This window comes from Gambusia affinis, linkage group LG14 (genome assembly GCF_019740435.1).
Source record: "Gambusia affinis linkage group LG14, SWU_Gaff_1.0, whole genome shotgun sequence".
Lineage (NCBI taxonomy): Eukaryota > Metazoa > Chordata > Actinopteri > Cyprinodontiformes > Poeciliidae > Gambusia > Gambusia affinis.
In genome coordinates, this window is record NC_057881.1 from 25,422,324 (window position 1) to 25,434,985 (window position 12,662).

Sequence of the window (12,662 nt, forward strand, 5' to 3'; positions counted from 1 at the left end):
TGTTTTGTTTTTTTTTCTTTTCATTGCTGAGGTTAATAGTTGGGTTATGTTTCTGTCTCTGGAGTTTCCTTGTACAAGTCAAACAAGATAATTATATTTTCCTACAAGGTTGTGTTTTGATGAATATTTTTGTATTCGACGCAAACGCAGCTGTCACTTGCTTAAAATGGCCGTGCGTTTTCTGCTTTCCGATAGTGATTTGGTAGTCTGAAGTGAATGGGACAGGGGGGATCTGTTGTCTGGTTTCTGTTTTGGCATCCAGAGGTTTCAGGAAAAGCCTTGAACCACAGTCAAAAATAATCAGGTCTTACGAAACTAAAAATCCGACCAAATAGATTGGGACCACACACCTTGAAGGTCTTCAGACCAAGTGACGACAGACGGTCAACATAATCACACCAAACAAACTCACTAATTGACCTCATGCCCTTTTGGTCATCTGACAAAACGTACTTCATCCAATCACCGGCAAACCAAACGTACTTTGACAAAACCTTCAAACAACTTGATGACAAGATGACTTCAGGTCGAACAAACTCTGACTAAGGAACGGCAAGGGAAAATGTCCTAGAACCAACCCTCCACCGCTGGCAACTGTTGCATTAATTTGGGAGATCTTGAGTTTGGAGGAATGAAAATCCCATACTTCCTGACTTTTTCTAGAGAGAGACTGGAAAAACACTATGAACTCTCATTTTCACCAAGGTAGGTGCGGAGAAAGCTGTGACTTTCGGGTTTCAGATCATGTTTTCAGTTCATCCCTCGGTCCTACATTGACAGAAAAAAAACTTCCCCCAGTGGAATCATAACTCAGGATTGGGTGTAACATCTGGGAGTAACTGGGTCCTCAGAATGGCTCCAGCAGCAAGATGTTTTTCTTTCAGGCATTTAGTCGGACCTTTACTGGACAGCATCCTGAGACCCAATCTGACGTCCAATATTTTCCCAAGACCAGAGGAAACCACAACGCTGACTTTACACAGTGAAGATCTTCTTTACTGTCATTCAGGAGCTTGTTCGGTTTGGACTGGTCGCAGTCATTGAAACTGTGGGCATTGCTTATTTGCAGAAAAGGCTCTACTATGATTTTGGAAAAAATTATCTCAACATTTTTATTTTGTCTCAGTATCTCATGAGCCTGTGTGGTAAATAAAAATAAAGTAATGTTTTCACATTAATTTCCATGGCCTAGCTCATTGTCTGGTTTCTGTGTTGGATCTTTAAGGTTGCTTACTGAGCTGGATAAAAGCAAATATTTCCCACATTGGGGTTGCTCTAGTTAAATGGTTGAGAATCTGAAAGCAAAATTCTTTGTAGTTTAAATTAGCAGAAAATAATAATAAAAAAGAAGAATGAAAATAAGAAAAGAAAAAAAAGTTAAGAATTGCACTGTTACAAACCAATCAGGGAGCACAGTCCTCTGTGTATTGTTGCTGTCTTTGTGTGTGATGAAATCAGGCATCAGATAAAAAATAAATAAATCAATGAAAATCAATCCCGAAAGATCAAAAGCCACGTGTTTGAATTTGTGTGCCTGATATACATCCAGTGACTGGCTGTTATCTATTAGTGGGGTTTTTTCTTTAATGCTCAGCTCCATCTACCGATCCGCTCTTGTTTTCCAGCAGTCTCCAAGGCAACCACCAAGCATCTTTTGTCATGGTAACAAGCGTGGGACCTCCTCACTGCAGCAGCAGCAGCAGCAGCATCGACAGTTTCCAAAGAAACCACGCCAGCTGTGCCGAAAATGTCCCCGTAAAGCGTTGTAAACAAACACGTGACCACAACTTGAACGCACTAATCCTTCCTCGAGGCGGTGAACATCCCGTTGCTTCAAACTAGAGAAAATCAAACAGTGGAGTGTAACGGACTGAAATGTCAAAAATTATAATAAACAGATAACACTGAATAATGAATAATCGCCAATTAACAGTGTCGCTATAGCAACGGCAGCCCAGCTGTCTAGTAAACCATGTCCTGCTCCTGCGCACGCGCGAGGGTGTCAGCTGGGCAGCGGGAGGAGACGGCATCATGGCGGCCTCCACTCTGAGCGTGCAGTGCGTCTTACGGAGAGCGATGGTCCCGTCTTTAGTCGTGATCCTGGGAGCTACCGGTACCGGGAAGTCCAAGCTGGCAATCGAGCTGGGAAAGCGGCTTCGGGGAGAAATAATCAGCGCCGACTCCATGCAGGTAAGCGGATTGGCTTTGTAATGATGGTGGCCGGCAGCCCACCACGCTGTAAACTACATTCTGGTAGCTGTAGCTCAGTCCGACAACGTTTCGTAAGGAGATAAATGCAGATCCGAAAGCATGGGCTTCTTAGACGAATAATTCCCGGAGGACTGTGGTTAAAACTATCATGTATCAGATTGTTTTTCTGTCTGCACTGCCTGTGTTGGACTCTGCAGTGACCTGACATAAAAACAGTGCTCAAGACAAGGATCAGTGACTAAAACGTTAAACCCCGTTTAAAACATGTTCTCTGTAATGCATGAATATGGACAGGATTGAGCTGTAACTGTAAACGTGAGTAGTGTGCTTAAAGCAATCCTGCAATCCTAATTTAAATAGACTAGCAGTGACATCATATACAGTGTCTTGCAAAAGTATTCATACCACTTACACAGAAATCAGAGTTTGTATATTGCAAGACACAACCGAAATCTTGACGTACACATTGACCGTAAAGTAGGGAATCAGAAAGCCCTAAAATTACCCCTCCATCACTTTACATGACAGGACTGAGTTGTTATCCTGATAATGTGAGGTTAGTTTTGTGTTGTTTATTTTTTTCCAGATCTGATGGTCTACATTATGGCCTCACATTTCCTCAACTTCCCCTAGAACTCTTCATTTTGTTTGTTTTAAGGCATGCTAATCCCTCCAGGACAGATTAACAAACGTCTTGTTGGCTGGGAGGGACAAGAAGGTCGTATTGCAACTCAAACTTCTTACAAGAATATAAAAACTCTTACTAGGCAGGAAGTGTTTTTTGAAAATGACAGGTAAAAGTTAAAATCGTCTATGTTTCAATTTACAGGTGACAACACATTGACATCAGCCCCATAAGTAGAACTGAGTGGGTATTAATAACATTTATTTCCACGTTTTTGTTTGTGTTGTGGAACGGTGTTGGGAATGCCTTGGTCAACCGTGTAGTCGATATTTTTTTTCAGTTTTGAAAGGGTAGGAAAAATATGTTATCAGTAAATATCAATTATTGGGCGTAACAGCAATATTAACATTGGATACTGTTATTGGGACAATTTTTTTTTATTGCTGTGTCTTGCTACTGACCTTGGACTTCTTTTGCAAAAATGGTTAAACTCATAGGAACATACACCGGCTTGAGTTGTATAAGTTTGGACTGACTTGTGTTGAACCTTACCAGAATATAAATTAGAATCGACGGCTACATTTTGAATCGAATTGAGTCTTTAAGAATTTCACATCTTCTGTCTGGAAATCTTGTGCTTCAGTGATTTTTAGGAATGTCTGAGTGAGAAACGGTGTCTTCAAATGATTCAGAAATGCAGAATCATTACTGTCTCTGGGAAAATGAGCAGAAGAAAGCTATTGTTAAGGAAGACTATCGGAAACGTGGCGATGGCAGCATCATGCTGCGGGGAGAGAGAAGCAGGTCGGAGTTCGCGGGTAAAAGATTTGAGGTTAACACAAAGGAGCATGCACCAGATTGACACACCTTCCAACAACCCTACATTGTTCTGGTGGAAGCCAGAGCTAAAAGTCATCATCCAATCAAATTAAAGTCAGGCCAATAAATGCTTTGACGTCAACTCAACTATAAACACAGGACATGTGGAGCGTGAACATGTCAATAATTTGTGTCAGGATGGCCCAGTCAAAGGCCAGAGATCAGTTGATTTGGAAATGTAATGTATGCATTCCTGAAATCACTGTGGCTGTTACCCCCGACAATAAGCAGGCAAATGGATGGACTGTGTGAACTTATTTTGCCTTTTTGTGATTCTCATGGATCCTGACGTTTTCCAGGTGGTTCCTTAAATTTTCCTTGCATCCTCGGACAGCTAAACCAACTTTTTAGGTAAAAACGTGTTTAATTCATTAGGTAACAGTCAAACAGGATTGTGTGGGGAAAATAACTCTCTCTCTGTGAAGGCACTGAAAAACTCTCACTCTTATTCGCTCCTCAAAGCTTGTTTTATTTATTTATTTATTTTTGGGTGGGAGGTTCTCAGACGCTGTTGCTACAGCAACCCAAGGACATGCACACAAAAGAAAAGGTTGGAGCAAAGGCCTGAGATTGGGTCCCTTCCAGTTCTTCACACCTGTGACTGTCCAGAGATTGTTTCTCCCGAGTGCAGCGTTCAGCTAATCACGTCTTCCATCCCTGCTCCTCTTACCTCAGCAACAACACACCTCCCCTCCCCTCAACTCTGCATGCATTGTCCTTGAAAGCCCGTGTCCCTGTGGGGCGTACCTCCTCCTGCAGTCACCTGGTGATGGGCAAACTGGGTTACACTAATAACATCTCAGCCCAGAATATCTCTCCACGATCGGTGGAGAAACAGTGGCCTAGTTACGGTGAGGCAGCCGCAATCTTCACAATCCGCGGCCTTGTCGCGCTCCTCCTCCTGTTGGTGTGAGTGCTGGTGTCAGAAAGCGGGAGAGACACGCCGAAACGGAGAGACGGCCTATGTGAGAATGGGGCTGTGTGTAGGTTCGAGCCGGACCGTGTTGTCTTTGGGATAGGAAACAGTCTGGTCTTGTTTGGGAGAAAGCAACGTTATGCTGAGTTGGTGCACATTCAGCGCCGTGCTACGCCGGCCCAGCAACTGGTGGTGAATGGATACACTGTGGCCACTGGGAAGTGCCTATTGTCCCACGGAGAATTGGTTCCCACACTCCCTAACACTCCTATTGTGTTACCGCCACCCCGCTCATGCTCCTGCCCCATTCCCTCAACCCACAGTTCATTGGACATGCAGGAGGGATATTATTCACTCATTAAATGAACATGCTATCTGTGGCACACACACAAGTGTCTTGCTTGTACTGTTCTTGAATGAGGCACTGCTAAGTAGCGTGAGTCTGAGGTTCCCAAACTGGGATCCAAGGATCAGGAGGGGGTCCTTTGACTAAGACTATGGATTAGGAATAATTGATTTCAGCTTATTTGTTAGATAGGGGCAAAATACACTGTGCACGGCTGAAAATATGTCCCTGCTTTCTTTTTTTTTATCTGAAATCGCAGTGGCAGCACCTGGTTGGCTCAACATACAGGAGGCAACATCGCACCCTAGTTATTGGTTTTCTACGGGACTTTCATGATGAGGCAACAATCATTTACCGTCCTCCAACCAAGCGACCAGCAAAACTTGTGCACTTGTGTAAAATTTTGAGCTCGTAGACGTGCATGCGTGAGCCAGCGACACAACACAACGATGACACCGAGATGTCATCGGTAGCATCTCCCAGCTACTGAGAAAATTGAACACGCCGTCTCAAGTCCGCGCGTGCACATCTACGTGTACAAGCTTCAAATTTCACATGCACAAATTTCGTTGATCGGTCTTCTGGAAAAGGACAAGCAATGGTCGCCTCATTGTGCGAGTTATGTGGGAAATGAGCAAAGAGGGAGCGAAGTTGTGTCCCGTGTGTCCAGCCCTGTCTGCTGTAACCCCCTTCTAATCTGTCCCTTTCAGAAATTAAATGTTTCCGGTGAAATATATGACAAAAATTAATATGACCAATTAATCTGATCTTCTGATTTTTGAACTATGGAAGAGCGCCAGAGGAAGGTAGCTCATTTACTGTGCAAAAAAGTCTCCATCCAATGTAAAGAAGTGTATTTGTGTGCAATATTTTAATTGGTAAAATCAGGTTCATGAGATCCTGTGTCCTGAGACGAGACACTGATGTATCATCGCTTGCAGACAGCACTTTACAAGGTGTTGTTTGCAACGAGAAGTCGTTGACATCGAGGGTGACGGCAAAGACGGAAGGCTTAGCGACTCATGTGAGTAGCTCTCAGACTGAAATATTTCATCCGTGCAGTTTGAAGCGCTCGTAATCATTTTATGAGCTGCAGGTTCTGCTGCAGTGCAATCTGTCAGCTGCTCCCTTGTTTTCCATAAGTCAGTGATGATGCTTTTAGTCGTTATGGCGCATCATCAAGTATCATATCGTTCTGTGCGTGTGCGACACAAGACCTACAAGGAGCAGTTTAGTTCCCCTTTGCATTCCAGGAGATCTTTAAGAGATTTAAACTGCTTGTAATATCCAGCACAGAAACGTGTGCGCTCAAAGTTTAGTCTTAGTGTATTTTTCTTTGGATGTCAGACAAACTGTATGGATGCATTTCTCGTAGCCGTCTTCCGAATCGATCTGAGGAAAGTTGAGCAAAATTTAGAAAGTTTGAGGCGACTTTCCGCTAATTTGTTTGCCGTTGCCGTGCTGCACCATCCAATTCTTGCTTCCATTTTCTTCCAATTTACAAATGGCCCACCGGTTTGCTCAAGGACGGTGGAATTCATGGTGGATTCTACGTTGGAGAACTTTTCAGGTCCTCCTTCAGCAAAGTATTCCCAGTGCATTAGATTTCCACCTCCATGCATCGCAGTTGGTAGGAGGTTCTTTTCCTGGATGGCTCTATTTGGTCCTCTGTTCTGGTGTCCAAATAATTCAATGTCAAACTAAACCTGCCACAAATGTTATCTATCAAGTCTGTCCTTCATGTCTGTCCTTCATGTTAGAGGGGGGAGCGCTAAGGACGTCATATTGATTTTACGAGGTTCGTCAAATGGTTATTAAAATTTAATGGAAAACAGTTTCTTCCCTGGCAGTCTGAAATTACTAACACAAAGGTATTTTAGTACTTCTCCCTCTCTACAACAGTGTTTTGGAGTGAGATAAGCTGGTATAAGTTTGGTGTTCCTCAGCGTAAAGCCGTAGAAACCCTGTGCAAATAAGCAATTATTAAAGAGGTTGTATTAGTTTAAAACAACAAAAAAAACAACCCTGGTGTGGGTTAGAGTCGTGGAAACAACTTTTTCAAATTGTATCCAGTCTGGCTAAGGTGGGACTCAAGGTTCTGAGCTGGTACCCAATGAACTGGAGGGACAGACCAAGTGTCTCCAGAGATGAAAGCGATTCTTTTAGAAGATCTCCGCTGCAGCAGTGAGGGAATTTTTATTCCTCCCTGAGCTTTTAATGTGTTACAACCACGGCCAGTGGAGCTTTTACCGCCCTGTGGCTGTGCTAGTTTATGTCATTTGCTTGAAACCAGTTAACACACAAGTGGGATTTGCATTCCCTTCTTTGTTTTTTGTTTTTTCTTTTCTTTTTCTCCTTCTGAACATTGCTTCAGATTTGCTTTGCAAGTGAATGGAAACCGGGCTATTGTCTCCGGCAGATAGATTGTTGCACTGCAGGGAGTGAAAAGGAAGCTGGGGCTTTTTTGCAAATGGTGGGAGGGATGGCTGTTGGGGGGCGAGGAGATGAGGGGTGTTGGGGTCATAATGAAGGGCCATCCAATGCCCTGGGGGGGCGGAGGGTGATTTCTACAGGTCATGCAAATGCATGCATCTTTACTTTGGTTTGCGTTGTGCTTGGAAGTGTTGGTGGCCGTTGACCTTTCACTTTATGCACGTCTGAATGAAGGCACCGCCCGTTTGCTCTTCAGGATGACATGAGCGGCGAGAGGGAGCCGGACTGGTCAGACTTATTCGTTTTCTGCCGAATGAGACGGAGACGGGCCGAGCAGCAGGGCAGCTGTCAAGTGTCGTCTTGGCACTTACAGTCCCACAAAAGTGCAGTAAACGAGGCTCCTAAACGGCGGACCCTGCTAGATAAGGTTAGCTTTCCGTCATAAGTTTCGGAACATGAGGTGGTGTCGCCGTTCTGCCAAAACCGTCGGCTAATCCTTGTGTGAAAGCCATTGAATGACTGCAGCTATGTGTCACATATCCCTCTGATTTGCCCCACAGGCGTCCCTTCCTCCTCTGCTCCTTCTCCTTGTGCATGTTTATTTCTCTCGCTCCCCACGTTGCCGTCTCCTTGGCTGTCTGCTGTGGCTGTGACCTGTCTGGGCTTTGACGTGTCTGTCTGCATGGCATCTGAGGCGACGCTGCCTCCCACTTCCAGCATATACGACGCGCCGCTTTATGTCCTCCAAGCCGGTGTAGGACTGCGCCAGAAACGCCAGCTGACGAACCCAACGTGTTCAACATGTTCGCGGGTCTGAGTGCGAATTACCGTCTGCGGGGCGTGGCGATTCTGGTCGGTACTGTAAGGCGGAAAAGGAGGATGGCAGGGTGAAGGAGGAGGAGGAGGAAGAAAGGAAGGAAGAGAGGAGGGTGATGGGTATTCGGCATGAATGATTTATTAGTCCGGCATTACTGGGCCATTCCCCACAGAGAGACGGAGCAAGAGGAAGATGGAGAGATAAATTGATGAAGGATGGTGCCTTGAAAGGAAAAAATAGAAACTGCATGACGAGAGAAAAAGAGGAAGACGGTGATTTATCTGTAAGTGTAACTCAGGAAGAGATCCAGAGAGAAGGTTAAAAACAAACTGCGTGGGGTCAAAGTGGGGAGGCATTCCACCATCTGCAATCTGTACAAACCGAGTCAGAGTGACCATTTGAATCAAAGCAGTGAGGATGGAGGCTTTATCATGTCTAACTTATTATTCCTCTAAGCCTTTGATGAATGAATTGGGGGCATGTGTTTTGTCCTATTTGTCATTTTCTACTTTTGCCATTTTTGGTCACTTCACACTAAAATTTCTATGGAACTAAAACTGCGTTTAATGCCCATATCTAAAGTACATCTTACCTGTCTGAAAAACTACATCTCACGGGCAGTGGGGACAACATTGTGTGAAAGGAAAGAAAGAAAAAAAGTTATGCATGTTAAACGCACAACAGTCTTCAACAAAAATCAAGAATCACATGAGGAAAGATGACTGCTTTTAGAGAGGTGCTGATTTTTACGCTTGTTCATACACTTGTTTTTTATTTTTTATAAGCTCGACTGTTCCAATATGTTGAGTTGCGTAGGAAAAGGAACGTTTAGAGGTCAACGATTGGTTGGTTCCAACCAATCAGTCGGTTGGTTTACAATCGAGACACGATGCCGTTCAATATCCACACAAATGCGTCGCTTGGCGCCATGTTTAATTCCAATGAGGAAGTTGTTTGAAGGATTGTGATTGGCTGATGTAGGTTTTAGCTTTGCCCTACAGTGCCCCCTATGGGTTTGGCATGTTAAAAAAAACACTAAGCGGTGTGATTCAGGCGGATGAACACGTTTCTTAAACCGATCAGGTGTGGACGAGATTATGTTAACGAATATCTCTGCTACATCATTTAAAAAAGACCTGGCTACCTGTTGACTTGGCCGTAAAATGCAGAGTCTACAAAGGTGATAATATTAGAAGTAGTTCTCTATGCACACAAACCATAATAACAAATAAGCTTCCTAAATAATTCTTGGGTAAAATCTATCCATGTAACCATTTCTTTTCTTGTCTTTGCCCTCTCCGTATCTTAGCTTTTGCCTGAATGAGTGCTTGTTCTCTTTCATTTATCCTCCCTCTATTCTGTTTCTCTCTTTCTCTCTCTCCATTCTGCCTTGCCCCTTATTTATGTGTCAGAGGAACAGCTGTCTTGTGCAGGGCATAAGGTTGGCCAGTCTTCAGGCTCAAACACTGAGCTCATTGTCACACACACGCACTCCCGTTAAGCCACACGGTCACATCCATTCACATTCATTTCACAGTAAGACAGTAGGAGGAGGGGAACTGAAACACCTGAATCCCTTGCGCTCTCTCTCCCCCGTTATCTGGGTTTTTATGAGATTAGGAACCAGAGACATTTAAGGTGATGAGCTCAGACTCTGAAACATTTCCTGAGGGATTCTCTTTTCTGCTTCTTCCAAAGAGTCACGGGTTGTTTCATTCCTTCGCTGCCGTGACGTAGCTTCCCAGCGCAGTGCCTCGGAAAAGCGTTCAGAGCCTTTGAACTCAGTCACATTTTGTCCCACTTCGACCACAAATCAAATGACTAGGTCATGCTAGCACATGAATGTCAGGGTTTCTCCCAGCCTGGCGGGTCACCAAGCTTTACTTGTGCCCCCACCAGGCTCGGCATTCCTTATTCATTTAAGTCTTTATAAAATGTTTGCATTTTTATAGCTGGTGTTCAGGCATTAATCTTCAATCTTTCAAAGTGATATTTTCAAATTTCCTGTCAACTTTGACCGTTTTTTTTAATCCCAAAAACATTTGTTCATCTATCTTGGATGTTTAAAATGTTTTCCGTTTCCAGCTTTAAATTTTTGTCAGTGTTTGCATTATTATTCCACTAGCATTATATTACTAATATAATCAAAAATGGTAACAGTATTATCATTTATCGCAAATAACTTCTGGAACGATTTATCGTCCAGAAAAACCTATCATGACAAATGTTCTTATGAGATGTTCAAAGCTTGTTTTGATGTTTTTTTTTTCCCTCTCTGAGTATTCGCAGTGTTGTCTTTGTTTTCTTTTCTGCTTTTTAAAAAATACTCCTCTGGGGCCTCCACATGACAAAGTGCTTTAAAAAAAGAAAAGTATTCCACGGGTGTGAGAACTTTAGCTAAATTGTTCTGTTCTCTAAAAGGAAAAACGCCTGACGGCATCTTTTGCAGATTATTCCAAAACCGCTTTGTGGATTTATTTTTTCTTGTTTAAAATCGTCGGACGGTGTGAAATATGAGCGCTGACCGCTAGATGTGAATGATTATCAATTCTTTTCCTGTCCGTCTGTCAATAGCCGTATTCTGTGTCGTCGGTCCGGCTCAGCTGACGGCGAGGGGAAAATGATGAGCGTCATTTCACATATTTACTCAGCAGGCTGCGACGAAGTTATGCGCTTGTCTTAATTTATGAATTTGCGAAGGCATTTTCTTTTCGTCGTCCTGCAGACGACGTGTAAACACCATTAGCTTTGCCGGCTCTCGTCTTTGATTTCTTTATGACTCTGAGCTCCAACGTCGCAGCAATTTGTAGCTCGTTTCCGCCGCCGCGACTTGAAGTTTTAATTTCTCTCTCGTTTTCTCTCATTTGCTGCCCTCGCTCAGAGCTTCTTTTTTTTTTTTCTTTTTCCGCCTCTCCACATTTTCCAGTTGAGTGACTCTTTTTGTACGTTGAACTTACATCACCTGCCTTTTCACTTGTCTCCTTCATCTTCGAGGAATTAATGAGAGGAAGCGTCTGCATCTATTTCATGTACATTAAAGCCATTATGAACAGAGAACGTGGCCTTCTGTCTGTCTCTCTTTCTTTTTTGTTTCTTTTTCTTCCTTTCCTGCCTTCTTTTGTCCTCACTTTCCTTCTGTCTTGTTTTTTGTGCTTTCTTTCTTGTAGTCTTTCTTTTTTTTTTCTTGCGCTATTGATTGTTTTGTTGGAAAATGTATTTTTAATTTATTTATGTGGAGTTAATTTGCCTAAAGTGGCTTTTATATTTGGTGCCTGTTGCAGAAAATAGGAGCTACAAAGTAGAAATTGTAGAATGTTTTGAAAGGACAAGTAAAATTTTCCATTTCATAAATGAGATTGACACAATCTTCATTTTGATGGTTAAAAACAGTAAAAACTAAATTGGCAGTTGGCTCTTAACTCTGTGTAAATGTTTCTCAAGATATCAAATTCTGTTTTTTTAAATGTATATTCATTGAAAAATGTGTGTTGCTAAAATAAAATAAAATAAAAAATCTCTATTTTTCTTCAAAGTACACAGATCCCCGGAGTTCCAATGCAGTGCTGTTTAAACTTTACGTCCTCATGTGGGTTTCCATACAGTATCGTTCAGCCATAGATCATCCATTCATCGGCTCGTGGTTTTGTCATGCAGAGAAGCCGTGCATAATTTATCACCCTGGGTTCCTTCGCCCTCCCCTGCTCCTTTCTTTTTGGCATGCTGCAGAGCTGAGAAACATTTGGTGGAGTACATTATAACCCTCCCTCCCCCGTCCCCTTTGTACACCCCATCACCAAGGATCTGATCAATAACTCTCACTGGTTTACCCATGCCTGTTTCCTGGAGTGTGTCGTATTGTTGACCTGCTGTAGAGCATTTAAAGCAAACAAACATGGTCAATCCTTATCAAAATGTGGAGGAATTGTAACAAATCTCCAAGATGACTCCATCTACGTGTTATACGCTCAGCGATTGCACTTCAGGTTGAAACCAAACTGAGTTGAGTTTGATGGCTGAGCTTTAGCGTTGTTAGCAGCTAACAGTTAGCCAGTTGTAGTACGTCAAGTGTTTTGTTTTTGTTGTTGTTGTTGTTGTTTTATTGTCCTGTCATTCACTTACCTCTGAACTTAGAAGCAAACTCGTAGAGGTCTTGTAGTGGACGTATAGTGGACTCATGCTAATGACTAGCGCTTTACGGTTAGCGCAGCTAACTGCTTACTTTGTGGTGTCCACCACGGAAGCGGACAAACCTATACGTTAAGGCAGCGTAAATAACTTCCTTTTTGTTTCTAAATGGGACTCTAAAGAAAAAATGTCCACCTTTAGCTCTATCAAAATGTTTCACTGGACAAAGTGCAGACGGCAACTACGCCGCTCTCCGTGAGCCAGACGCCACTTAAACGAGAAACATTCTGGCTTTTTCAAACTGCTAAAT

At 43.1% G+C, this 12,662-nt stretch overlaps 1 protein-coding gene across 1 annotated transcript in view; it reads left to right on the forward strand.

Moving 5' to 3' along the window:
- Positions 1–1,989: 1,989 nt before the first annotated feature.
- Positions 1,990–12,662, forward strand: part of trit1 (tRNA isopentenyltransferase 1) — a 37,432-nt gene continuing 26,759 nt past the window's right edge. Inside the window, 1 exon segment of the mRNA XM_044139078.1 lies at positions 1,990–2,190. Within this exon segment, the coding sequence (XP_043995013.1) occupies positions 2,032–2,190 (159 nt within the window). The 5' untranslated portion in view covers positions 1,990–2,031.